The 27,086-nt window shown below is 40.1% G+C and overlaps 2 protein-coding genes across 2 annotated transcripts; one reads left to right on the top strand and one right to left on the bottom strand.

Moving 5' to 3' along the window:
- Window positions 1-3,455: 3,455 nt before the first annotated feature.
- Window positions 3,456-14,407, bottom strand: LOC117503308 (sprT-like domain-containing protein Spartan). Its single transcript, XM_034162523.1, has 5 exons — window positions 13,908-14,407; window positions 13,667-13,766; window positions 8,172-8,300; window positions 7,756-8,050; window positions 3,456-4,328 (listed from the first exon to the last, which is right to left on the bottom strand). The coding sequence occupies exons 1-5, from the start codon at window positions 14,186-14,188 to the stop codon at window positions 3,562-3,564; spliced, it is 1,572 nt and encodes a 523-aa protein (XP_034018414.1). The 5' UTR covers window positions 14,189-14,407; the 3' UTR covers window positions 3,456-3,561.
- Window positions 14,408-15,236: 829 nt separating this feature from the next.
- exoc8 (exocyst complex component 8) lies at window positions 15,237-24,447 on the top strand. The gene is made up of 4 exons (XM_034162115.1): window positions 15,237-16,497; window positions 17,799-18,052; window positions 19,609-19,857; window positions 21,486-24,447. Exons 1-4 carry the CDS (start codon window positions 15,342-15,344, stop codon window positions 21,891-21,893), a joined length of 2,067 nt encoding a protein of 688 aa, XP_034018006.1. The 5' UTR covers window positions 15,237-15,341; the 3' UTR covers window positions 21,894-24,447.
- Window positions 24,448-27,086: the final 2,639 nt, after the last annotated feature.

The raw sequence follows: 27,086 nt of genomic DNA on the forward strand, positions 1-27,086 counted from the left end.
ACATCAAAACGGCCCAAACTGTCTGGTGTCAGGTAGTGATTTATGCTATTTAACGTTGTCAAAACGGCCCAAACTGTCTGGTGTCAGGTCGTGATTTATGCAATTTAACAACAACACCAAAACGGCACAAACTGTCTGGTGTCAGGTTGTGATTTATGCTATTTAACGTCGTCAAAATGGCCCAAACTGTCTGGTGTCAGGTCATGATTTATGCGATTTAACAACGTCAACATGGCCCAAACTGTCTGGTGTCAAGTCATGATTTATGTGATTTAACAACGTCAACATGGCCCAAACTGTCTGGTGTCAAGTCATGATTTAACGTCAAAACGGCCAAAACTGTCTGGTGTCTGGGCAAAAGTATGACATCAAATATAACAATGTAACAAAGATAACATAACAAAGATCAAAGACAAGAGATCAAGATTAAAGATTAGTGATCAGGATCAAAGGTCAGCAATCTGAATCAAGGCTAAGGCCCATAGGTGACAGATTAAAGATTAACAATCAGGATCAAATCTGATTTATCTTGTGATATTTTGCAATATAAATTGAAATATGTCTGTAATTGTGTTTTGGAGTATATATAACTTCTGTGTGACCTTACTATGAAGTCATTCATACCAATCAATCATAAATATTTTGCTGATTAATATATGCTGTAGATCATCCATCTGGACTTCTTGATGGTTGAGATATATTTTAAAAAGTTGTTTTTTAACCATGTTTTCCTTGACCTTTGATCAAGCTAATCTAAAATCTACTCACCTCTAGATATCTATCCAAGTTATATTCCCACCAAGTTGAATCCATGTAGGCTTTTTGGTTGCTGAGATACACATAAAAAGGTGTTTTTTGGATCATGCTTGATTAAATTAGTCCAAAATTTAATCACCTCTTGATATGTTATTCAAGTATTATTCCCACCAACATCGACATAAAACTGTCTGGCCATTTTGAAGTTATTTTGCCCACAAACACGCCAATGAACCAATACCCTGCTATCACTGATGAGCAGGGAACAGTGGTCAGGTTCAAAGCTCTTTGATCAGGAACAAAGACTTGTATTAGGATTAAGCATCAATAATCAGGATCTAACAGATCGAAAAGTAATCAAAGGAATAACCCCGTAATGATACATTTGTCACTTAAGAAATACTGTATTTTCAGCAGGACTGTTTTTTCAAACTCTAAAGAGGAACACAAAAGAAAAGGCTTCATATCCGTTACTTCCTGATCTGCATACAGATGACTGAGCTGATAATTCAATCTGAAACAACAAAGCAGCGACAGCAGACTGCAGTCACGCTGGAAACACGTCCTGGCCTACAGGGACAGGTGGGTGTGGCCCTGAGCCTCAGCTGCTGTCACATCACCTGACCTCTGACCCCTCACTCAGCACATGCTGCACATTCTGACCAGTCTGTAGAAACAGCAGCTCCCTCTGCTAAAGACGCCACGAAACCAAAAAGGTCACAAACCAGTGATCAACAGGATGTGCTACAAAATGAAGATAATCACTTCTTCTTTTTTTAAAAACTATGACAAAAATAAAAATATAACGTGCCAGTCTACATTGTTGTGTCCCTCCAGCATCCTGAAAGACATTTCCCCCCTCAACACTAAAACACAGTTAAAAAAAAAAAAACAATTACAGCAATATTGGATTAAAGATAAATAAATATTTAGCAGGACCTACCATAGAGTCATCATGACTATTTCATTTAGTTTTTGCAAAATCCAGCTACAGTGATCATTACTGCAGGAACCCAGCAGTCACATTTCATCAATTAATGGAAACTGTCATTTTACTATTCTGCTTCATCAACATTCTGAAAATAATGCAAAACATTTTTACAAATGTGTCATGGAAAATTAGCTTTTTGTTTATGCAAGACATTTCCCACATTTTGTCACCCCCAGGAGGGGCGGGGCTTACAACCCCTACTTGAGAGCCGCCACTGATGCGATCATGGAATCTAATCAGCTCCTCATCAACACCAGTCTAACCTTTAAGCCAGACTGACCTTTAAAACTCTCATGGACAAACACAAATGTAGATAATGCCATCACCTAATACTGTGGATGTTTTTGGTACTGCACCACGTTGTTGTATCTGTGGGTATGCCTCAGTACAATCATGAACACATTATGGTTGATGACTGACACACCATGACCCATGAAAAGATCAATACTCAAGACATTTCTGCATAATAACAGTAGTAACTGCAGGTATAAAGACACTATGGACTAACTTAAGAAAGTAGGGAAAGTACAGCGTCATTAAGAATGTGATCGCCGCCTTCTTAAGCAACATGCAATATTTAAAATTGACCTTATAACACAGTGGGACTCAAAGTAGTACCATGCTCAAAATAGACTGCATCGGGCCCTGATGTTTGGGTGTAGGCACACGGGGCAACCTCAACAGATGCTACCCAAGCTCATGACTGGACCTTCAGGTCATTTGTGTATTAATAAAATAAAAAATGTGGCAAAATGTGAATGCAAAATATGCAAAGCAACAACATCCAGATGAACAGAAAGGCAAATGATTTATTAGAAAACAAACGTCAACATATGAAACAATTTTCTTTGGAACAACAGATGTATAAAAGCAGAATATTAAGGAAATGAACATGCTTGCATATTTCTCATAAGGATAAGAGTAGTCGGCAAACACACGTGTCTAATGTGACTAATGAAGATAAACAGTAATATAAGTGGTTTAGTTAGTGATTGGTGTAAAGCAAGACGCTGCACAGCGTTGCCTTGCAGAGGAAATGCTGCAAAGTGTGAAATCTGATTCCCAAACATCAGCAGAGGGAAGTCAGCACTTCCGGTTGTCTGCAGGACATCGGATCGGTGCTGCAGGACAACCTGTCCGCTCCCAACTAAGGTTAAAAATAACTATGCACAAAATTACTAATTCTTCAAATCAAAGCAAAACAGGCCGTCGGACAAGACCGGTTCCATCTGCTGATTCATTCTGATGACCACAGTGTGACTGGAGTGTGAGTGTGTGTGTGTGTCACACCAGTCTGGACAATACTGATCAGAGCAAGATCACGTAAATATCACTCTTCGATTGTCACATACTACAATCATTATATTAAGACTGCAGTTTTGTTTTTTTGGTCATGTTACTCGAATATTGGACAGAACATTGTCTTATAAAGTGGAAGTTATGAAATTACTGCTCAAATGATCAGTTTCTGTTGGGCTTTTGTGAAAAACAGCAGTCATCCCTGTTCTATGTGATGGTCAACAAACATGTTTGTTTAATGAATCCGATCATCTCTGACACAAATATACTGTTTGGAGCAAACAATTACTTGACAGTAGCTGTTAAAACCATTTGTTTCCATTCTATAAAACTGTCAGAGGCACCTGTAAAAGGGGATCAACAGTGTGGTCAAAGTTACATAAAATCACCACTTAACCATTTTTAAATGAATGAGAAACATGTGACTGAAACATCAGAAAACACCAAACCTGAGAGGAAAAGTTAAAGATGTGTGAGAATATTTACAGGAACATCACCTTCACATGCTTTCCTGATCAGGAAAGGCAGCTATCAAGATGCTGGTTGATGTTTGACTCCAGCACCTTCGTTTGACAGACGGGACAGTTGACAGTCAGCGAGGAGGAGGAGGAGCTGGCACCGGAGGTGCTTTGCCTCACTGAAGATGAGTTGGGCGCTGATGAATCAGTGCTTACAGTCCTCTGAAAAAAGTCAAACATCGTAGCGGAGCTCCGGCATTCATCCAGCAGCCTCTTTCTCGAGGTCAAGCTCCCACCAGCAGCTCCTGATACACAGTCACTGTGGGTTCCTAGTGGAACTCCACGTGGAGATGTAGTTCCAGTGAGACCAGAACTTCCTGCTGAGGTTTGACTTGCTGTTGTCTTGACACCAGTGTTGTTGAAGAGGTCATTGATGGCTGTCTGTCTGATCTTTGGGATTTCTTCACACTCCCTGTTTGCTTTGATGCTGCCATGTGGTTTTGAGATTCTTACTGGTGATCCGCTGATGTTAACAAAGACTTTAGTGTTACTGACTGACCTCTTTATGGGTCGGTTCTGACCTGAGGTAGAGGTGCTGGAGATTCCTTGCGTTGGGTTAACATGGGAAGAAGGAATTCTGGACAGCGATGTCGGGGAGGAGAATTTCTTGGGCGAAGAGATGGGGCTGGATGAGGAAACATCCATGACAGGCACTAATGGTTTTGCAGATGGGGTAGAACATGTGGAGGCCTGAGACGTCCTTCCAAGCACAAATCCTTTCCCACTAAAGGGAACAATGTTCCTTATATCTTGGAACCCAGAACCTGGTACAGAGAGAACAAACGAAGTAAAAATCAAGCAGCAAATTTTCTTAGAGGTAACTGATCAGATAAACTCTTCAATTACTGCGCCGGAGGAGCACACTGTGAAACCCCACTGACGGACTGTAAAGTACTTTAGGTTGGAAATCTCTGTCTGAACGTTTCAGGAAGGCATCGTGATGTGACTGCAGTGCTTTTTCAAGCAACTTACGGTAGCTGCAGGGTGTTATCTAGACCTTGTCAAAGGGGTGGTGGTATGACCAAATCAAATCAATTTTATTTATATAGCGCCAAATCACAACAAACAGTTATCCCAAGGCGCCTTATACTGTAAGGCAAGGCCATACAATAATTACGGAAAAACCCCAACGGTCAAAACGACCCCCTGTGAGCAAGCACTTGGCAACAGTGGGAAGGAAAAACTCCCTTTTAACAGGAAGAAACCTCCAGCAGAACCAGGCTCAGGGAGGGGCAGTCTTCTGCTGGGACTGGTTGGGCCTGAGGGAGAGAACCAGGAAAAAGACATGCTGTGGAGGGGAGCAGAGATCAATCACTAATGATTAAATGCAGAGTGGTGCATACAGAGCAAAAAGAGAAAGAAACACTCAGTGCATCATGGGAACCCCCAAGAAGTCTAAGTCTATAGCAGCATAACTAAGGGATGGTTCAGGGTCACCTGATCCAGCCCTAACTATAAGCTTTAGCAAAAAGGAAAGTTTTAAGCCTAATCTTAAAAGTAGAGAGGGTGTCTGTCTCCCTGATCTGAATTGGGAGCTGGTTCCACAGGAGAGGAGCCTGAAAGCTGAAGGCTCTGCCTCCCATTCTACTCTTACAAACCCTAGGAACTACAAGTAAGCCTACAGTCTGAGAGCGAAGCGCTCTATTGGGGTGATATGGTACTATGAGGTCCCTAAGATAAGACTCCCAAATGGAGTGAGGTTTTAAATGCGCACCCGGCGTAGGACGGGGTATAACTATCTCAGGAAAATTGGAGATATAGAAACAAATTTGGAGCCCCTGGCATAAAAAAGTAGTTTATTTATTTTTGTAAAATTTAAGTAGAGACATTTTTCATATTCTCGAGGTCGGTCATCCGGGTATTTAACCTCTAGTGGTGGGTTTTATCAGTGAATACATCAGCAAACTTAATACAAATACATGCAATTTGGTCACTTTTCAAAAGGCTCAGAAAATTACCTGTCAACTTCTAGATTAGGCTGCAGAACAACAACACAAAAATGGATTAATGGGTCTCTATGACTCAGAGGCTAGTTAGCTGTTTATTACTGTCAAAGAAACAAATCCCACAAGGAGAGTTTTTTTTTATTTTTAATGAAGCGTTGAGATGCTCGGATGAAGCGTTTCTTAGCATGCTATATGGACACGTGGCTTTCAGTTCAGGGTAGCAGTGCATGTATGAAAGAGACTTCCAATTTTTGGTTCTGGAACTCCGACTGAACAATTCAGTCTAAAAATTATGTACATAAATAAGATCAGAAATAACAAGGAAAGTTCAGTTTTAAGGCTCATTTTTTTCATGATCCTGAGGAACTGATTGTATAATGCCTCTTTTTTTTTTTTTTACAATTTCGTTGATGCTTCCTGATGCTGGCCTCAATCACACCACATTCAGTGGCCAGTGCTGTAGCTTGCTCTACTGCATCTGTCTGTAGTAACCATTAAAGGATGACATCAAGGGCGATGTGACAGAACCTATTCTGGACATTCAGGATTTTTAAATGACTATCAGTGGGCCTCCATAGAACATCTCCCCTCAGTTCTAAACCTCCTTGTATAGACAGAATACAGTGCACCAGCTTTGATTGGATATATTCTGATTTTTGGTATCTGTAAGCTCATTTCTTTTAACAGTGTTTGGTAAACGGACCAATGACCAAACTCCTTTCTTAGACCTGGTTTTCTGTCAGGGGATGGCTCCCTAAAACGAGTGCAATCCCTTGCTAACAAGGTTCATCCACCTTTGATTTTTGTTTGAAGACCATCTCTTCTCGATAAGCTGCTTACTCTGCTTTTGACTCCCGTCTGGCCAACTTTTTGACTCACAGCTGGGACACGGTTGATGTACTCAAGGGCGTATCCACACGATGGTCGGCCAACACACTGCATCTCCGCTCCTTAGCTAAATTAACTGCATTTATAGAGCGCTTTTCCATCTATATCAGAAGCTCAAAGCACTTTACAGTGATGCCTCGCATTCACACACACACACACACACACACACACACACACACACACACACACACACACACACACACACACACACACACACACACACACACACACACACACACACACACACACACACACACACACCAATATCAAGGTGCTGCCATGCAAGTTGCTCACTACAAACCGGGAGCAACTTGGGGATTAAGGACTTTGCACAAGGGCCCTTAGTGATTTTCCAGCCAGACGAGGGTTTGAAGCGAGGATCCTCTGCTCTTACTGCTTAACCACTAGACCATCACCTCCCTAGCTGCTCTCAGATCCCCTACAATTTAGCCTGGACACAATGGACACAGAGTTACTGTGTGCTGCCATGGAGAGACGCTGTTAGTGACAACGCTATTTCTTGCTTCACAGGGCTTCAATATTTCAAAGTTCTGCAGGTTATACATGACGGTCATGTATAACTTGCAGAATTATTGCATTTGTGTCTTTAGATCCTTTCATTTGTCCAGCCACAGTCAATAAATCAGTAAGCACAGACATTGCTAACAGCTAGCAGTGCTAACTGCTTCAAAGTTTGTGTCCACACCACCGCTGTCCTGTTGAGACTGCTAACCTGACGTTGCTTCATCTAAAAAGCCTTCATGGTCACACTCTTGCGAAATCAGTTAAACTGGCACGACTTTCTCGTAGACATGTAGAAATAAAATTAAAGCAAGCAACTATTTCCCCCTGAAGATGTCCGACTACAATTATTTTCTTTCTCACCGAGTGCTTCCAGTGTGACATTTCACTGAAATGTACCAAAGAGTTTAGGCAGTTGGAATGAGGGAGTTTAGAAAATGGATGGACAGACGCACTTACAAGTGTGTGACTGTCTACATCTCAGTATCTGTCCATCTGGTCTCTCAGCGAGACACATTCAGACAGGCCGTGACACTCAGAGACATACTGAGAAACAGAGACAAGAGACAAAGAGGAGCCAAAACAAAGAGAGAGCCCCTCTACAAGCACAGACACAAAGAGAAGGGACAGCTGTACAAACTCACTACTGCCTCCTACAGGACACAATTCTGGGGAAGCGGAGACACATTTGTGTGATGTCATTCAGCACATGTCTGGAAATAAACGCTCCAAGCTGCTCTAATATACACATGCACTGCAACCAGTGTGGACAGCAACAGAACAAAACAACACAGCATTTAGCCCATCAGATCTACATCTATAGAAATATTTTCACCTGTACTTATACAAGAAGAGTTTTCATTTCCCGCAGCCGCCTTCTCTGAGATTTCTTTGTTCTTTTTGCCATCTGTCTTGCCTTTTTTTCTATATCCCTCAGGCTCTTTGATTTTGGTGTAGGTTCCACCACATGTTCTTTGATGATCTTCCCACCAGGGATCCAGAGCAGAGGGAGCTCTGTTCATGGCCCTCTTCACATAACCAAAGTAAGGTCTGCGGTTCTGGCAGGGCCCGCTGCATCGCCACCAGTGCTGTCGGTACACATCAACCTCATCGTGGAAACTGTGGTAGATCTGACAACAGGACAGAGTAAATATACAAGGTTTGTAACTGTGAGGAAATATGACTGTACTCACTAAAAACTCAACTAATAAACGTGAAGTGCTTAAAACATGTAATAGAGGAGATACGTACTGTAATATTTGTCCCACTGGCCTTGTTGATCCGGTTCATATGTTTGCAGAACTCAGGTCCATGACCCTCTCTGTCTCGGTTGTTCTGGGTTACAAACAGCAGAGCATGGATCATTTCATGCAGGAGAGTCTGGGAAAAGAATAACAAACAAATGCAGAAAAACCTGTATAAAAAAAAAAAAATCTATCCATTTACAGCCGAACAGGTTTTTATTGGAGCCTAAAATTCTGAGTTTCAAGCAACTTTCTTTTGCCAACTGTAGAACTGAGCTTGAGATGACTTATGATGGCCTCATCACCTACCATCATTTAAGCTCTCCATTTTGAGAATGACTAGATTGACGCATTCATAGCATATCTTTTTTAGTTTCATACACAGTACAGCTGGTGAGTCACATAGACCTTTTTGGAACACCAGGGGCAGTGTGTTTCTCTAGGTAAGACTGGAGTTGTGTCAGGAAGGGCATCCGACATAAAACTTTTGCCAAATACCAATGCAGATCTGGCTGTATCCACTGTGATGACCCCAAACAAAAGGAAGCAGCTGAGTGGACAACAACATTACGTGATTCTCCACGTGGATCTCCACAAATATGGCATGGACGTGCATTTTGATTTAAAACTCCAGATGTAACCATAACTCATAACCATCCCAAAGACATATCATTCTCTTTGGCTGCTTTCAGTGATGCCGGTATTTGGTTAGACTCTTTCTCTCAGATTGTTCTGTCTGAGTTATTTTCATTAGTTACTTCCTCCAAACCATCAACATGTTTATTAGACCCATTCCTACCAGGCTGCTCAAGGAAGCCCTACCATTAATTAATGCTTCGATCTTAAATATGATCAATCTATCTTTATTAGTTGGCTATGTACCACAGGCTTTTAAGGTGGCAGTAATTAAACCATTACTTAAAAAGCCATCACTTGACCCAGCTATCTTAGCTAATTATAGGCCAATCTCCAACCTTCCTTTTCTCTCAAAAATTCTTGAAAGGGTAGTTGTAAAACAGCTAACTGATCATCTGCAGAGGAATGGTCTATTTGAAGAGTTTCAGTCAGGTTTCAGAATTCATCATAGTACAGAAACAGCATTAGTGAAGGTTACAAATGATCTTCTTATGGCCTCAGACAGTGGACTCATCTCTGTGCTTGTTCTGTTAGACCTCAGTGCTGCTTTTGATACTGTTGACCATAACATTTTATTACAGAGATTAGAGCATGCCATAGGTATTAAAGGTACTGCGCTGCGGTGGTTTGAATCACATTTATCTAATAGATTACAATTTGTTCATGTAAATGGGGAATCTTCTTCACAGACTAAGGTTAATTATGGCGTTCCACAAGGTTCTGTGCTAGGACCAATTTTATTCACTTTATACATGCTTCCCTTAGGCAGTATTATTAGACAGCATTGCTTAAATTTTCATTGTTACACAGATGATACCCAGCTTTATCTATCCATGAAGCCAGAGGACACACACCAATTAGCTAAACTGCAGGATTGTCTTACAGACATAAAGACATGGATGACGTCTAATTTCCTGCTTTTAAACTCAGATAAAACTGAAGTTATTGTACTTGGCCCCACAAATCTTAGAAACATGGTGTCTAACCAGATCCTTACTCTGGATGGCATTACCCCGACCTCTAGTAATACTGTGAGAAATCTTGGAGTCATTTTTGATCAGGATATGTCATTCAATGCGCATATTAAACAAATATGTAGGACTGCTTTTTTGCATTTGCGCAATATCTCTAAAATTAGAAAGGTCTTGTCTCAGAGTGATGCTGAAAAACTAATTCATGCATTTATTTCCTCTAGGCTGGACTATTGTAATTCATTATTATTAGGTTGTCCTAAAAGTTCCCTGAAAAGCCTTCAGTTAATTCAAAATGCTGCAGCTAGAGTACTGACAGGGACTAGAAGGAGAGAGCATATCTCACCCATATTGGCCTCTCTTCATTGGCTTCCTGTTAATTCTAGAATAGAATTTAAAATTCTTCTTCTTACTTATAAGGTTTTGAATAATCAGGTCCCATCTTATCTTAGGGACCTCGTAGTACCATATCACCCCAATAGAGCGCTTCGCTCTCAGACTGCAGGCTTACTTGTAGTTCCTAGGGTTTGTAAGAGTAGAATGGGAGGCAGAGCCTTCAGCTTTCAGGCTCCTCTCCTCTGGAACCAGCTCCCAATTCGGATCAGGGAGACAGACACCCTCTCTACTTTTGCTAAAGCTTATAGTTAGGGCTGGATCAGGTGACCCTGAACCATCCCTTAGTTATGCTGCTATAGACTTAGACTGCTGGGGGGTTCCCATGATGCACTGAGTGTTTCTTTCTCTTTTTGCTCTGTATGCACCACTCTGCATTCAATCATTAGTGACTGATCTCTGCTCTCTTCCACAGCATGTCTTTTTCCTGATTCTCTCCCCTCAGCCCCAACCAGCCCCAGCAGAAGACTGCCCCTCCCTGAGTCTGGTTCTGCTGGGGGGTTCCCATGATGCACTGAGTGTTTCTTTCTCTTTTTGCTCTGTATGCACCACTCTGCATTCAATCATTAGTGACTGATCTCTGCTCTCTTCCACAGCATGTCTTTTTCCTGATTCTCTCCCCTCAGCCCCAACCAGTCCCAGCAGAAGACTGCCCCTCCCTGAGCCTGGTTCTGCTGGAGGTTTCTTCCTGTTAAAAGGGAGTTTTTCCTTCCCACTGTCGCCAAGTGCTTGCTCATAGGGGGTCGTTTTGACCGTTGGGATTTTTCCGTAATTATTGTATGCCTTTGCCTTACAATATAAAGCGCCTTGGGGCAACTGTTTGTTGTGATTTGGCGCTATATAAATAAAATTGATTTGATTTGATGTACAAGGACAGTGGAGCACCAGTAAATGGTTAATTCCTTCTGCTGATCCTGTTTTTTTTTTTTTTTTTTTTTCCCACTTTTTTCCAGGTGGATCTGCATGTTGATTTTGGCACAGGTTTTACGCCGGATGCCCTTCTTGACACAACTCCACACTGCATGGAGAAATGTGGCAGGAGTGGGATTTGAACCCAGAACCTTCTGCACTGAAACCAAGTGCACTAACCACTTGGCCACCACTCCTAACTGGAAATGGTTAATAGACTGCATTTACGAGTATATTGTGATGTCACAGTCAAAGCACTTTACAGTGATGCCTCACATTCAAGATCAGAATATTACTGTCCATGTAAATGTAGCTACGGTTTATGCACAGTCCTTAGCCTAACCCTAACCCTAACTTTTGAGAGGGTCAATTTTGGCTCCTGTACACCTTCAATGAGACAATGTCCTCTTTATCTCGCAGTAATCCCGGTGGGTTCTTAATGGATACTACACAATCACAGCGCTTGTTACTGGACATTACATAACACCTGAAATAGATCCTTGTCATTTGATTGGTGGTTTGTATGTCACATGATATTGATCATTTGTTCAATTTGTAATGTTGTTCCATTTACTGTGCGACTATGGTTCCATATATTTTGCACCATTGCATGCCGTGGCCAATTTAACGGAAAAACACAACATATCATCTTTCTGTGCATGTAGCAATCAAGCATCGACAGGCCACACGCTCACACTAGAACGCTCGCAACCTCTGACACGGTAACAGCGCTTAGTTTGAAAACAAACATGGCAGGTCTGTCTTGGTGACAGACAGCGATTTGAACAAGATTATTGATGGTGCTCATTCTTCTAACACTAACACACACACACACACACACACACACACACACACACACACACACACACACACACACACACACACACACACACACACACACACACACACACACACACACACACACACACACACACACACAACAAAAAAACAAATCCAGTATGCTGTAAGCCGTCTGGAGGTATTCGCCAAAGGAGATTACCTAATAAACAATTTTGGATTGGATTGCTATTTGAAATTTGTGTTGCACTGTTTGGAACCTCTTGACCTCAAAGGACTAATGACGCACACTAAAATGTAAGTCCCCTTTCTCTTGTTTAAAAGTTAAAATATCAAATGACAAGAATCTGCTTTAGGTTTTGTATAAAACAAACAATGAATGTCTTTTCATTTGTACAATGGTAAGAATATTTCATGAGGGGAATGATGAAATATTCTTATTTGTATATTATATAACACCCAAATAAATCCTTGTAATTTGATTGATGGTTTGTATGTCATGTGATATTGATCATTTGTCCCATTTGCCATTGCGCTCCATTTACTGTGCAATTTTGGTTCCATTTAGCATGCAAATTTGGTTCCATATGATTTGTACCATTGCACGCTGTGACCACCACAAGCGCACACCACCGGCGACGGCACTTTGCTAAAAAAAACTGGGACGTCTATAGGTGAAGTGGAACCGCTGTCGGATGAAGAGCTTGACATATTTATGTTGCGATTTTTTGCTGGACTGAGAAAAGCAGAGAACAGTCTGTACACTAAGTCAGTGCATAGCATCTGTGATGGACTACGTCATCAGGATTGTTTTTGAACTATCTGACTGTTCTTGCAAGTTGTCTAAGAACAATTCTGGATTGGACTGGATTCCTATTTAAAGTTCGTGTTGGACTGTTGACCTCAAAGGACCAGTGACGCACACCAAACGTAAGTACCTTTTCTCTTGTTTATAAATTAATAAAATGTCAAATGACAAGGATCTATTTGGTCAATGGAAAAAATATTTAATTCAGTGAAAGATGGAATGTTCCATTTTCTGTTGTTTATAAATTAATAAAATATCAAATCACAAGGATGTATTTTAGCCATTATATAAAACAAATAATGTTTTTTCATTTGAATGGTATACAAATAATGAATGTTTATGAGTTCAATTCGTTCCATTGAAAGAATGTAAAAACAGTCATTATTCGTTTTATATAACGGCTAAAATACATCCTTGTGATTTGATATTTTATTAATTTATAAACAGAAAATGGACTTACATTTTGGTGTTCCACTGCTGCTAAAGTCCAACACAAACTGGCGATGCTGTGCAGTGACTTCCTACTTGTGTATTTCCTCAGTGCAGCAGAAAAAAAAAAAAAAAAATCAGAGAAATTAGTCCAGCTTTTCATTCTAACTTCCTGCTAACAGCCTCCAGACGGCTTATAGTGCAGTGGATTTGTTTTGTGTGTGTGCACGCACTTGTGTTGTATGTGTGTGCAGATGTGTGCATGTGCTGAGTACAATGGTACCAAATTTGCACTCTAAATGGAAGCAAATCGCACTCTAAATGCAATGCAACGCAAATGGGACAATAATCCCTGTCATGTGACATACAAACCACCAATCAAATGACAAGGATCCACTCAGCCGTTATATAAAAACAAATAATAAATGTTTTTTTTTTCATTCAAATGGAAATAATATTTTATCCGGTGAAAGATTCTTACCATTGCACTCATAAAGATTCATTATTTGTATACCATACTGTGAAAAAGGAATAGCTCGATGTCACTGTCCATCTCACCTCCACCAAATCTTTTCTGGGTCTCAGCTTCAGCAGAGGTTCACTGAGTCTGATGGAACAAAGACCACCTCGGCCTTCATAAGAACATACACCAGCACATCTGTGGGAAAGGAGGTAAAAATGGGACACCCAGCTTTCATAAAGATTTGAGAAAAACAGCTGCTAAGTTTTCGATTTGTAAAACAGCAACAGATCATTCCATACACAGCAAACACACTACTGAAAGGATAAAGACACTTACAGTGTCATTCTGGGACTCCACTTAACTTCAACTCCACTGAGTTTACCCCAGAAGAACCTGTCGTTGAAGTCCAGAAACAAGGCCCTGACATCCGGACTGGGGTCCAGCATCTCCCACGTCTCGTCCACAATGGACAGAGGTCCACATGCCACCACCTTCTGTCTTTTACTGCTGCGTCCAAAGTCTGTCTCCTCAAAACCGTTCGAAGAAAACGAGGAACTCGCATATTCATTGTCAAACTGCTCCTGCAGCTGAAGAGCGAGCAAAAAGTCTTCGTCCATGACAGCGGAAACACATGTGACGTCACCTACTTGCTAACCGAGCGGCTAGTTTTAGCTACTTAACAGTAATACAACTCACATAGAGCTGTCGCGCAAGTAACGACATAAACAGACTGTAAAATCTTGTACCACAAAAACAGCGTTTGCCTTATAAATACATAAAATATATATTTTGTAGCAAACACAAATTTCCCGAACAGACTCCGCGAGCCCGCACTTACTTCATCTTAACCGGAATACAACTAAACAACTTCCGTTTATGGTTATAAAAATAAAATACTTAGTCTCCCCTTGTTGGTTTTATTATTTTTTGTTAAATTATTTAATGACGCAAAGTTTCCATCCTTGACTTGATTAACGTTGTGAAATTGACAAAGCTTTCGATATGTTTCATTTGTTGGCAAAATGCATTATTATTATTATTATTATTATTATTATTATTATTATTATTATTGTTATACAATGACCGAGCAAATATTACATGTTGAAACTGTGTTGTAGTTGAATATAAACCATAATAACCAAAAAAACACATGATTAAACGTTGCGACTTGTAGGTCACACTATTATTTTATTTTTTTCTTCTTATTATTATTATTATTATTATTATTTGGCCGTGTACATGCTTACGTGTTGTGTGTTGTTGAAATATAAACCATAACAACCAAAAAAACATCTAATTAACGTTACAACTTGTTGGCCAGGCTATTTATTATTATTATTATTATTATTATTATTATTATTATTATTATTATTATTATTATAACAAAAAAAAAACATGTGACTAAACGTTACGACTTGTTGGCCAGGCTATTTCTTCTTCTTCTTTGAATCTCGTATTGTTGCGTCTAGTCGGCTAAATAAGAGAAGAAGAAGAAGAAGAAGAAGAAGAAGAAGAAGAAGAAGAAGAAGAAGAAGAAGAAGAAGAAGAAGAAGAAGAAGAAGAAGAAGAAGAAGAAGAAGAAGAATCATCATCATCATCATCATCATCATCATCATCTCATATTGCGATTGGTCAACAATTTTACAACTTCCTGTTTTGGTTTTGTAAGCGGATGTGGAGCGCTGTCTCTTTGTGTTTCCGTCTGCGCTAAAGCTTTAGATTTTAACGCTATTTTCTTCGCTTAAACGAGTACATTTTACACGATACAAGATGACGGAGTCTGCAGTTCGCATACGGAAACTGCTGGAGTCGCCAAATTTTGACCCGCAGCTTTACGTGAAAATGTTGTCGCAGCAGTCGGACGGCGACAGCGATTTGCAAGAACATCGGCAGAAAATCCAAAACCTGGCCGACGAAACGGCCCAAAAAATGAAGAAAAACGTCTATAAGAACTACAGGCAGTTCATCGAGACGGCCAAAGAGATTTCGTTCTTGGAGAGCGAAATGTATCAGCTGAGTCACATTTTGACGGAGCAGAAGAGCATCATGGAGAGCATCACTCAGGCCCTGCTGTCCACAGACAAGGACGAGACCTCCAAAGAAATGCAGGCCGCCTTCCCCAAGGAAACAGAGGAGCTCAAGCAGAGAACGCTGACCTCTCTGCTGGAGAAAGTGGAGGGGGGTAAGAGCATCATGGACACGCCGGGGAGACACTTGGTCTACAATGGTGATCTCCAAGAATATGACGTGGACAACATGTCCCCCATCCAGAAGGTCCACGCTTTCCTGATGAATGACTGTCTCTTAATCGCCACCTGGTTGCCAAACCGCCGTGGCGCAGTGAAGTACAAATATAATGCTCTATACGACCTGGAGAGCTTTGCTGTTGTCAATGTAAAGGACAACCCTCCCATGAAAGACATGTTCAAGATCCTCATGTTCCCAGATAGTCGTATCTTCCAGGCGGAGAATAGCAAAATCAAGAAAGAGTGGCTGGAGATCCTGGATGAAACCAAGAAGAACAAAGTTACTAAGGACAGGAACAAGAAAGAACAGGAAGTTCCTGCGTCTCCAGCAAGGGCAGAAGTGTCCAGCTCCACCAATCCTTTCGATGAGGATTATGAGGAGCCAGCCAACACTGACGAAAGTGTGAACCTGAGCGTTGAGTGGCTCCAGGAACTACCGGAGGATTTGGACGTCTGTATTGCCCAGAGGGACTTTGAGGGTGCTGTGGACCTACTGGATAAGTTCAACGAGTTTCTCAAAGATCAGCCAGTCACTCAAAAGGTGAAAGAGCTCAGGTTCAAGGTGGATGAGCGCGTTCGGCAGCTGACAGAGGTCCTGGTGTTCGAGCTCTCTCCAGATCGGTCTCTTCGAGGAGGCCCCAAGGCTACACGGCGAGCTGTCTCCCAGCTGATCAGATTAGGTCCTTATTTATTTTATCTCCAGTGATGTCATAATATCATAACATATTTTTGAATTTGGTGAGGGTTGACCTGGATCAAGATTAATATCCAGACTTTAAATAGCTTTCTGGACTCAGTTATCACCACTAAATGTATCTAACATATCAAGAGGTTCACACTTATATTGGCATTGACGTTCATGTCCCTGCGTCTTCAAATCAAGTCAAGGTTTAAAGACTCAATGCAGTCTTTAAATCTGGTATATTATGAAAGAACGGGTTCTTCAGAACATTTTAACACCAGTTCTGTGATTTTGCATGAAATTTGACTGAATAGTGATATTTCTTTGCAAAAAAGGTCAATTCCAAGAAAATCGACAAAAACGTTTTGAATTCCAATACATTATCCATTTATTTATGTCACATTAATTGGCTTTTTCTCAAAAACTAAATGGAATGATTAAATTCAGAAGGTTGCATTTGAAAGGGATACATGTGTATACTTTACATAATGAATTTTGAAAAAAAAAAGACCATTTTGACCCTGTTACACTTTTTAGGCCCAGGATAACAAGCAGAATAACCTATAATGTATCCTTTAATATCTTAAAAATTGTAATTTTTTTATGCATTTGCTACAACCTAGGTTTACATGGATCACGCACATTTAAAGTTTTTTTTTTTTTTTTTTTTTTAAGTAGTTAAGGTGACAAAACACAGTTTGAGATCAGTACACTTAAATGTATGATAACCTTCCCAGACTGCCAGGTAGGGCTTAGTTAAGGATTACACAGAGGTCCAAATTTAAAATGTTGACAAGTATAACATGTTAATTGGTTTTAAAACCAAAAATGTGTAGGTATTAACTGTCTACATCCTGTAAAAATGGTGACGGTGCCACTGATTTGGCTGAAATAACAGGATTGCAAAAAGGAAAAGTGTGCACCGTGTTATGCTTAGCTTTTATGTTATTGTGTTATGTGGCTAAATTCTTTGGTGACCAAGCATATGATGCAGTTTAAACTGTTACTTTTAATAACTTTGACCGCGTATATAATCATAATTTTAACCCACTGATTTGCTATAACTCATTCTGGGAATTTTATCATACATTTTTCTATAGGACCTGATATCCTGGGGCTGTACTGTAAGTGTTAATTTGCTGCCTTAGGTATTGACTGTGTGCTCATAGTTTGTGTGACCACCCTTTACCTTTAAAACAGAATTTATTTGGATGAACTATCCTATCTTTTAAAAGAACACAGAATGTTCCCCTTTTCTCATTTGTAAACTTTAAAAAGTGTTCTTTTCTTTCATTCCAGGCCAATCCACCAAAGCTTGTGAGCTGTTTCTGAAGAACCGCGCCGCAGCGGTCCAAACGGCCATACGGCAGCTTCGCATTGAAGGAGCCACGTTGCTGTACATCCACAAACTCTGCAACATCTTCTTCACGAGCCTGTTGGAGACAGCCAAAGAGTTCGAGATGGACTTTGCGGGAAACACCGGATGCTACTCCGCCTTTGTGGTGTGGTCAAGATCAGCCATGAAGATGTTTGTGGATGCCTTCAGCAAGCAGGTACGGAGACAAAAGATGATAGAAGGTCCTGTATGGAGGTTGTAACTTTCCAAAAGTCCTTTTGAATGCTTGCAAAGATGGTTTAGTTTTGATAGTATGATTTAAAATTTTGAAAAGGGGCATTTTATGTTGCTGTTGCCAAATATGAAGTCTGGACTTGTATTAGAAAATAGTTTGCTGTAAACTGAACACTCATTATTACAATTACACTGAGCAAAAATATAAACATAACACTTTTGTTTTTGCTCCCATTTTTCATTTGCTGAACTCAAAGATCTAAAACATTTTCTATGTACACAAAAGATCTATTTCTCTCAAATATTGTTCACAAATCTGTCTAAATCTGCATTAGGGAGCACTTCTTCTTTGCTGAGATAATCCATCCCACCGCACAGGTGTGACATATCAAGATGCTGATTAGACACAATGATTATTGCACAGGTGTGCCTCAGGCTGGCCACAATAAAAATTCACAATTGACGCTGTGACTGAACTTTATTTGAAGCACGGCTGTGAGATGACTGCTAGGAAGGTTTAAAGAAAAGTGATAAGTTGATTAATTGCACTGTCAATTGTTATTAAACCAGCTACTCTGCAGAAGATTGTGTGAGAGGAACTTAGAATCAAAGTGCCACATATGTGCTGAAATTATTGACATCCAGATTAATTGGCATTTGGCTGAATTATTACGTCCGCCAAGGATGTAATAAAATCATTGGTGTTCATTTATTTATTTCTTTATTTGTCTGTCTGTTAGCAGGTTTATGTCAAAACTACTGCACGGATTTTGATGTAATTTTCACCACAGATAGATAGATATTACTGAATTTTGGAAGTGATCCGAAGCCGGATTCTTGATCAAGATTTCACTTTATGTAGTCTTTAAAGGATTACATCAAAATTTCTTCACAGATTCCCACCAAATTTGCACCAAAGATAGATACGAGGCCATGGAAGACTCCACTGAATCTCAATTTGTACGCTTTATTTTGGTGGATTTTGAGTATTACATCAAAACTACTTAAAGGATTTTCCACAAATTTTCACCACACATTGGTCTTAGACCTTGGAAGACTCCATTAATTTGTGGAGGTGATCCAGATCTAGATTCTGGATCAGAATTTCACTTTGTAGACTTTATGGATTACCTCAAAACTGCTTCACAGATATGACATCACGATGTAAAACCAAGATCAGGAAGACACTATTTTTGTTGTTTTAGCTTGTGAATTAAATATCAGATTACAACATCTTGGTCAGTCGGACCATTCCGGATCAGTATGCAATTATTGCATTGTGTTGTGGAATCCAGATTTAGGTAGAGTCCGGGTCACAATGTGAATCACACATCTTTTATTTAGAGTCCTCGTTAACCCTTGGCAGATGTTAGAAATCTCAGATTCCTCTTGTCAGTGTTATTAAAATATTTCTGGCCTGGTGAGGGTTCTCGCTGGCTTAAATGTGCCATCCTGTGGATCCAAGGATGCTGAAAGTTGTGTGAAGCACTGGTTCTTGTGAATGAAGACGGATATTCTGAATTGACATGTTTTAACCAGGTGTTTGACAGTAAGGAGAGCCTGTCGACAGTAGCAGAGTGCGTTAAAGTGGCCAAGGAGCACTGCAAGCATCTGATTGACATTGGACTCGACCTGACGTTCACCCTGCAGTCCCTGCTGGTCAAAGACATCAAAGCAGCCCTGCAGAGCTACAAGGATATCATCATTGAAGCCACCAAGCACCGAAACTCTGAGGAGATATGGAGGAAGATAAACCTTATGACACCCGAGGCTCTTCTTAAACTCAAGGTGACGTCCACTTTTATGCTGTTTCAGTGTCTTCTTCTTCCCACTTCTGATTAAATGGCAGGTTGCCATCATGGTACAGAATACGGATGTCCTGAGCTGATGTGCAGAATCAGTTAGGGCTGAACAATTATAGGCAAACATCTATTTGTGATTCTCCACCTCACCAATATTCCTGTGAATTTATTTCTGGGTTTGCACAAGTGGCCTACATAGTAACATGTCTTTCGAAATTTAGGTGTGTGCTCTATAAAGTGCAGTGTGAATGGATGGTCAGTCAATCAGATATGTAAATGTGTCGACCCCCTCTGGTTTATGTAGTAACCATTGGCTCAGAAACACAAAACTTTCAGGAGCCAAATAAAGTTTTTAGGAGCAAAATGTCCCAAACCTTTTTGATTTCAGTATTGTGATACCATGAAAAGCCAGTTGGGGAAATAATGAACTCTTGCAGAAGAGTCATAAATGATTTATAAAATATACAGATAGAAACTGAAAACATCAAAGATTCCAATTTATACATTGAATAATTTGTTTCTGTCAAGGTAAATATTCACCACAGATCACCTTCTATATAATTATTATGAGCGAAGCGACGCAAAGCTCGCTTATGGTACAGGGAGTCCCAAACAGGAAGTGCCAAATTTTGAGGTCCACAGTGAAAACAGGACATGTCAAATGTTGAACACTTCCTGGCATGGATAGAGCTAGAGTGGAGGCCAGGGTTGCACTGGACTCCCCTGAAATCTAATTGGAGACAGATGATTGACATGTCACGGCACCACACATCTGGTTGAAAAGAGCTGCATTTTGAAATCAGTGCCACATATTGACTACTAGGCCCCTCCAGTACAGTAGCTGGTGCTGTGTATATGCAAGTTAGGTGGATTGGAAACTTTAATTGTCCAGGTCTCCCTTGCAAAAGAGGTCTTGGTCTCAATAGGACGAACTTGGTTAAATAAAGGTTAAATTAAAATTTAAACTACTTCATGGATTATCACCACATTTGCACCACTGATAGATATTAGGGCGTGGAAGACTCCACTGACTTTTGGAGGTGATTCGGATCTGGTGCATCGTGATATGATCTTCAGATGCACCTTCCACTGCACTGTTACCCAGAGTAGTATTGTGGAGAGTAGTATCATAGAGATAGTGTGCTACCTGGTGGCCTAATAAGATTATATACATGTTATAAAACATAATTACATCACTGTTCACACTAATTATGTAGAAAGTAACCTGGCAAATGTTTTAACTTTCAAGGAAGAAATTAATCTGAAGTATAAATTGTAATTCTCGATGTATATTGATGTGTGTATATATGTGTGTGTATATATGTGTGTATGTATGTATATATATATATATGTATATATATATATATATATATATATATATATATACACACACACACACAGGTTCACCAGATTAGCTCACATTTGGTGAGATATTAGTTAACACCAATTACAAAAAATGTCCAATTTTTGTTGAAGTATTCCAGTGCTGAAGGATTAAAACAAGGATTGGCAAAAATAAACCCTAGCAGGACACCTGTACATATTTTGGGTTTTATATGTGTGATAATGTGTATACTTCAGCTGCCAACAGCACTGTGCCGCGTGTGTCTGTAGGAGGAGATGCGTAGCTGTGGCCTGGGCAGCTTTGAGCAGTACACTGGTGACGACTGCTGGGTGAACCTGAGCTACACCGTCGTGGCCTTCACAAAACAGCTGATGAGCTTCTTGGAAGAAGGCTTGAAGCTCTACTTCCCTGAACTGCACATGGTGCTGCTGGAGAGTCTGAGGGAGATCATCCTTGTGGCCGTGCAGCACGTGGACTACAGCCTCCGTTGCGAACAAGACCCCGAGAAGAAGGCCTTCATCCTGCAGAACGCCACCTTCCTCCATGATATTGTGCTTCCTGTGGTGGAGAGAAGGTTTGAGGAGAGTGTGGGCAAGCCGGCCAAACAGCTGCAGGACCTGAGAAAGAGCACCAGGCCTTTTCGAGTCAACCCAGAGAGTACCACATCTGTGGTCTAAGAGACAGGAAATACCTTGGATCATTTCACAAAAGGTTTGATGTTGCAATTAATGATTGTGGACAAGACACTGTACATTGGCTGTTTTGGCAATTTCAACTCTCCTTTTTTAAAATGATTGATATTTGTTGCTTTGTGATGCAGGCACGAGAATTCCCTGCAGATCTGCATATATCCACGTTTACACAAGACTAGTATTCCACCATAAATACAGCATTTGATAAGGGGGGACTAGCGCAGTATTATCCATGCTAGATAAAGGTGCATTCTTATTGGTCAACATAGAATTCATACAGTTGTGGTCCACATCATCTCAGTGCAGCCATTTGAGATGACGTTGCTAAAGAGTACTGTTACAGTTATGCTGATTGGTCAGAATGTACTGTATTTTTTTGGAGTACAAGTCATTTTTTTAACTAGTTTGGGAGGTCCTGCGCCCTATACTCCACTGTGACTTATATACTGAAAAATCATGGGTATGATAATAATAATAATAATAATCATAATAATAATAATCTATTTATATAAGCCTTTCCCAGGAATCAACACACTAAACAAAATAAACACAATGATAAAAGTACACTGCAACAGTGAAAGGAAATCCCACATTAAAGAGCTTATTAATATATGTATGTATGTATATGTAGTCTCATATTTTTGTTGTCATGTTTCCAATACTGTGCGTCAACAGTTTGTGTTCATCTGTCAAATAACATCCAATATTTTGTCCAATGCACATACTGTTTGTCCATCTTACTTATTTTTGGAATTTAAGTCCTTATGTAACAGCGCATGCTGTGGTGTGCACATGCCTCTTATCCAGCATTGGAAAAGGCTACAGCGATCATATCAATCAATTGCTCTAATTGTCAGGACACTAGTCTTGTGCAAAGCGCTGATGTATGGACTTCTCTGGGAATTGTCATACCCTGCACGTTGAGTCGAGGATACAGCAAGTCATTGTCCAGTATTAGCTTCAAAGCGAAATCTAGGGATCTTACAAGAATCTTTTCTTGAGACTGCGATTGCAGAAAATGCGCATAATGTTTAACAACTATAACAATGAAAAAGTTTGAAACCTAGGCTTGAATTGGCAAGTAGGCACAAAGGAAAACTATGAACTGCTGTTCTTAGCTCGTCGTTATACAAAGGCAGAGCAGGTCTAGGAACTGCTTGACTCTGTGTGAATGTCTGTCTGTGTGGTCAGTGTGTATGCAGTATCTCGACAAAGACTTCATGTGTCAAGGTGAAAGTTGGTGCACAAGGTCACCTCACTAAAACCTCAATAATTCCATCATTGTTGTCATGGGTGCCCTCCTCACTCATCTAGTTTGTGCACAACCACAGCATGTCAGATTTACCCATACTTTCTTAATGCTTGACATAATTTGAGTGGGACACTTTAGGTACATAAATATAAATCGATTCAGGACATTTTATCTGCTGGCTTGTCTACAGTCTACAAGTTAATGACTGTCCTGCAACTTTGGCCTCTATGTGGTGCATACCTGGCTTCATAGGTGGTAACAAAAACGTAATGACACACCTGGGTGCCAAAGACCTTAGTGGGCACTTTTGGCACTTGAAAAATGTGGCAACACAGGGAAACTCTGACAGCATTCTCCTTATGTTCCTGTACCTACCATTAACGTGAATTTTTGCCCATTTAGTGTCCTGCCACTTTGACCCACCACTTATCTAACCTCCATATCACCAATGTCTTCTTTAAAATTGTACATGTTATTAAAGCTTATATCTAACACGAGGTGGGCAGAGGTTAATGGAATTGAGGCTTCTGGAATTGAGAGAAATTACAAACAAGCTCATTTCAAACGACACTTCAGAACCTCATATATTGAAATAAATAGGCAAAGAAGAAGTTCTTTGTGGCTGTATTCATACAGAATTCTTTCAGTAGGGTTGTGTGGAGGTGTGGCTTTTATTTTGAGTTTTCAAACAGAACTGCTGTGAAACAAAGGTAACGGTTTACTTCTCTAACTTAATTTTGATCTGATTTGTATAATTTGGACCCTGCTCATTTAAAAAAAAAAAAAACCCTGCAGTATTTTAAATCTTGTGCATTAAATTCTTTTTTTCCCCCCATAAAACAAAGTATGTTGCAGAATCATACTGCCCCAGAAGAACAAGAGTTCAAATCGCTAAAAGCCCATTATTGCTGTGATACTCATGTCCATCTAAGCATGTGACTACACATACACAAACCATTTTCTCAAACTCACCATCACTTTAAGACAACACTGATGATATTGGCCAATAATTGTGGGGAAAAACACACACACATATATAAATCCATATTAGTGCATTAAATATGAAATGATTCTGTTGTAACATTCTCTTGGTCATTGTGAACTTTTTTTGGTGTCCAGAAAGTTGTCTCCCATCGTTATGTGGATGTCAGAGAAAATGTTCCATCTTTGTTCAACTTTTTCAGGCTGAACAGAATCCACATTATGACTGATCACAAGGGACGACTGAAAAATAAATACACTTAAAAATTCTCTTTTATAATTATGTGAAACCATTGTGAAATAAAAGAAACACTGAAGACAAGTGCAATTATTGCTCTTTTATTGACAGCAACACGGCAGATTTGTCATGAGGAATTTTTTTGACGGAATTTTCATCCTCTGTAAAAAAAAAAAAAAAAAAAAAAATCAAATTGTAGATGAAATTAAAAATGTCAATGAATGCGGAGAAACGCACAATACACCCAATTTGCATGTTAAAATAAATGACAAATCAACATTCCAGAGAATTTGAGAAATCTAAAGTAGAGCACAGACAATGTATCAGATGGCCGATACGCAAATGTAGTGGTATCAACATGATTTTTGCAGATATGAAAACTTATTTTCCTGAATAAATAATGTCAAAAACACTTTGGCTGTTGGAAATGGTGTCATTATGTAGTTTGCCCAACAGCGGGAGCACTGACAGCCCTGTTTACAATATTGTCAAGCACGGGTGGGACCCCCTTCACCCCTTGGTCACATTAGCTGCACAGGCAGGGACCTGCTGCCATTATTTTCAATCACAGTTGCCTTTTACAGAGATGAGTAGCTGCTATGTTGCCAGCTAGGTGGAAGTTTAAGAAGTTTATTTTATGCAAATACTGAGTGCAACACAGCACCTGCTAATCCAAGTGAAGGCAGTGTGATGTGCATTGGTTGGTTGTAAGGGAGAGCTGACTTTTACTGTTTGGTATACTTGTGTATTTTGGGTCATGGATGAATGCTGCAAAAACAGAAAGTTGATAGGACTAATATTTATGGAGAAATTTGCAATTTTGTCTAATCAGTAAACAATAGATGTTGTGCTGCAATGCACCATGGGAGTTTGGGGTTTTACATGTTATTGTAGTTCATGTTATTTTAACAGTGTTGTTAGTGTTATTCATTTATTGTGTTTTTGTAGTTCAGTGGGTTTTGTCAGTTTAGTTCAGTGTCATGTTGCTGGTACCATGACTAAAAAGTGTATTGCGTTTGATGGCTTCTGCCACGTCTCTCTTTCTTCATGTCTAAAATTAGACATACCTGCTTGTGGCAGAATGCAGAAACGACAAAAAGCTCCATGATCATGGAGAAACTGGGGAGAGCTGGCGTTTGTTGTTTGGTATGGTTATGTATTTTGGGTCAAGGATGAATGCCGCCAAAACAGAACATTGATAAGACAAATATTTTTGGAGACGCTATGGATATTGGCTAACACTGAACAATAGACATTGCTAACTACATTCTGGACTCTCACGCCATTCCAGCAGGGGGCACTAAATCATCTTTATTTTAAAAGCGTGCATGTGTGATTTTATTTAGTAAGTTCGATGTAAGTGCATAATATAATTGTAAATACGTTAAAAATACATGGATGACACAAGAAAGTGAAAATACTTATTTTCATTGTGGTCCATATAAAAATCAAATGACAAAATAGAAGTAATCTAAAATAATACTGATGATAATAATAAGTGTGTATATGATAACAAGAACCTAAACAATTTCTAAATACATTAAGACAGACATTAAAAAATTACATAACAGGAAATAAAAGGGATGAGTTCCTATTCTAAAAACTGTTGAGGTCTAAGGTTCTAAAAATATTCTGGACTCACTCGCCATTCCAAATCATCATACAAGCTTTATATTACCACCCTTGAAAAATCTCAGCTAACTACACTCAACAAAAATATAAACGCAACACTTTTGGTTTTGCTCCCATTTTGTATGAGATGAACTCAAAGATCTAAAACTTTTTCCACATATACAATATCACCATTTCTCTCAAATATTGTTCACAAACCAGTCTAAATCTGTGATAGTGAGCACATCTCCTTTGCTGAGATAATCCATCCCACCTCACAGGTGTGCCATATCAAGATGCTGATTAGACACCATGATTAGTGCACAGGTGTGCCTTAGACTGCCCACAATAAAAGGCCACTCTGAAAGGTGCAGTTTTATCACACAGCACAATGCCACAGATGTCGCAAGATTTGAGGGAGCGTGCAGTTGGCATGCTGACAGCAGGAATGTCAACCAGAGCTGTTGCTCGTGTATTGAATGTTCATTTCTCTACCATAAGCCGTCTCCAAAGGCGTTTCAGAGAATTTGGCAGTACATCCAACCAGCCTCACAACCGCAGACCACGTGTAACCACACCAGCCCAGGACCTCCACATCCAGCATGTTCACCTCCAAGATCGTCTGAGACCAGCCACTCGGACAGCTGCTGGAACAATCGGTTTGCATAACCAAAGAATTTCTGCACAAACTGTCAGAAACTGTCTCAGGGAAGCTCATCTGCATGCTCGTCGTCCTCATCTGGGTCTCGACCTGACTCCAGTTCATCGTTGTAACCGATTTGAGTGGGCAAATGCTCACATTCGCTGCCGTTTGGCACGTTGGAGAGGTGTTCTCTTCACGGATGATGCGAAGGAGATGTGTTGCACTGCATGAGGCAAATGGTGGTCACACCAGATACTGACTGGTTCCCCCCCCCCCCCCCAGTAAAACAAAACTGCACCTTTCAGAGTGGCCTTTTATTGTGGGCAGTCTAAGGCACACCTGTGCACTAATCATGGTGTCTAATCAGCATCTTGATATGGCACACCTGTGAGGTGGGATGGATTATCTCAGCAAAGGAGAAGTGCTCACTATCACAGATTTAGACTGGTTTGT

Source organism: Thalassophryne amazonica, chromosome 21, assembly GCF_902500255.1.
Source record: "Thalassophryne amazonica chromosome 21, fThaAma1.1, whole genome shotgun sequence".
Taxonomy (NCBI): domain Eukaryota; kingdom Metazoa; phylum Chordata; class Actinopteri; order Batrachoidiformes; family Batrachoididae; genus Thalassophryne; species Thalassophryne amazonica.

Bases quoted from the DNA above. Each gene is read 5' to 3' on its own strand.
- LOC117503308 (XM_034162523.1), bottom strand. From the start codon at position 14,188: ATGGACGAAGACTTTTTGCTCGCTCTTCAGCTGCAGGAGCAGTTTGAC. The intron at 8,301-13,666 runs GTGAGATGGACA...TTCTTTTCCCAG, and splicing joins CCAGAAAAGATTTGGTGGAG to ACTCTCCTGCATGAAATGAT. The intron at 4,329-7,755 runs GTGAAAATATTT...TCTCTGTACCAG, and splicing joins CTCTTCTTGTATAAGTACAG to GTTCTGGGTTCCAAGATATA.
- exoc8 (XM_034162115.1), top strand. From the start codon at position 15,342: ATGACGGAGTCTGCAGTTCGCATACGGAAACTGCTGGAGTCGCCAAAT. The intron at 16,498-17,798 runs GTCCTTATTTAT...CTTTCATTCCAG, and splicing joins CTCCCAGCTGATCAGATTAG to GCCAATCCACCAAAGCTTGT. The intron at 19,858-21,485 runs GTGACGTCCACT...GTGTGTCTGTAG, and splicing joins AGGCTCTTCTTAAACTCAAG to GAGGAGATGCGTAGCTGTGG.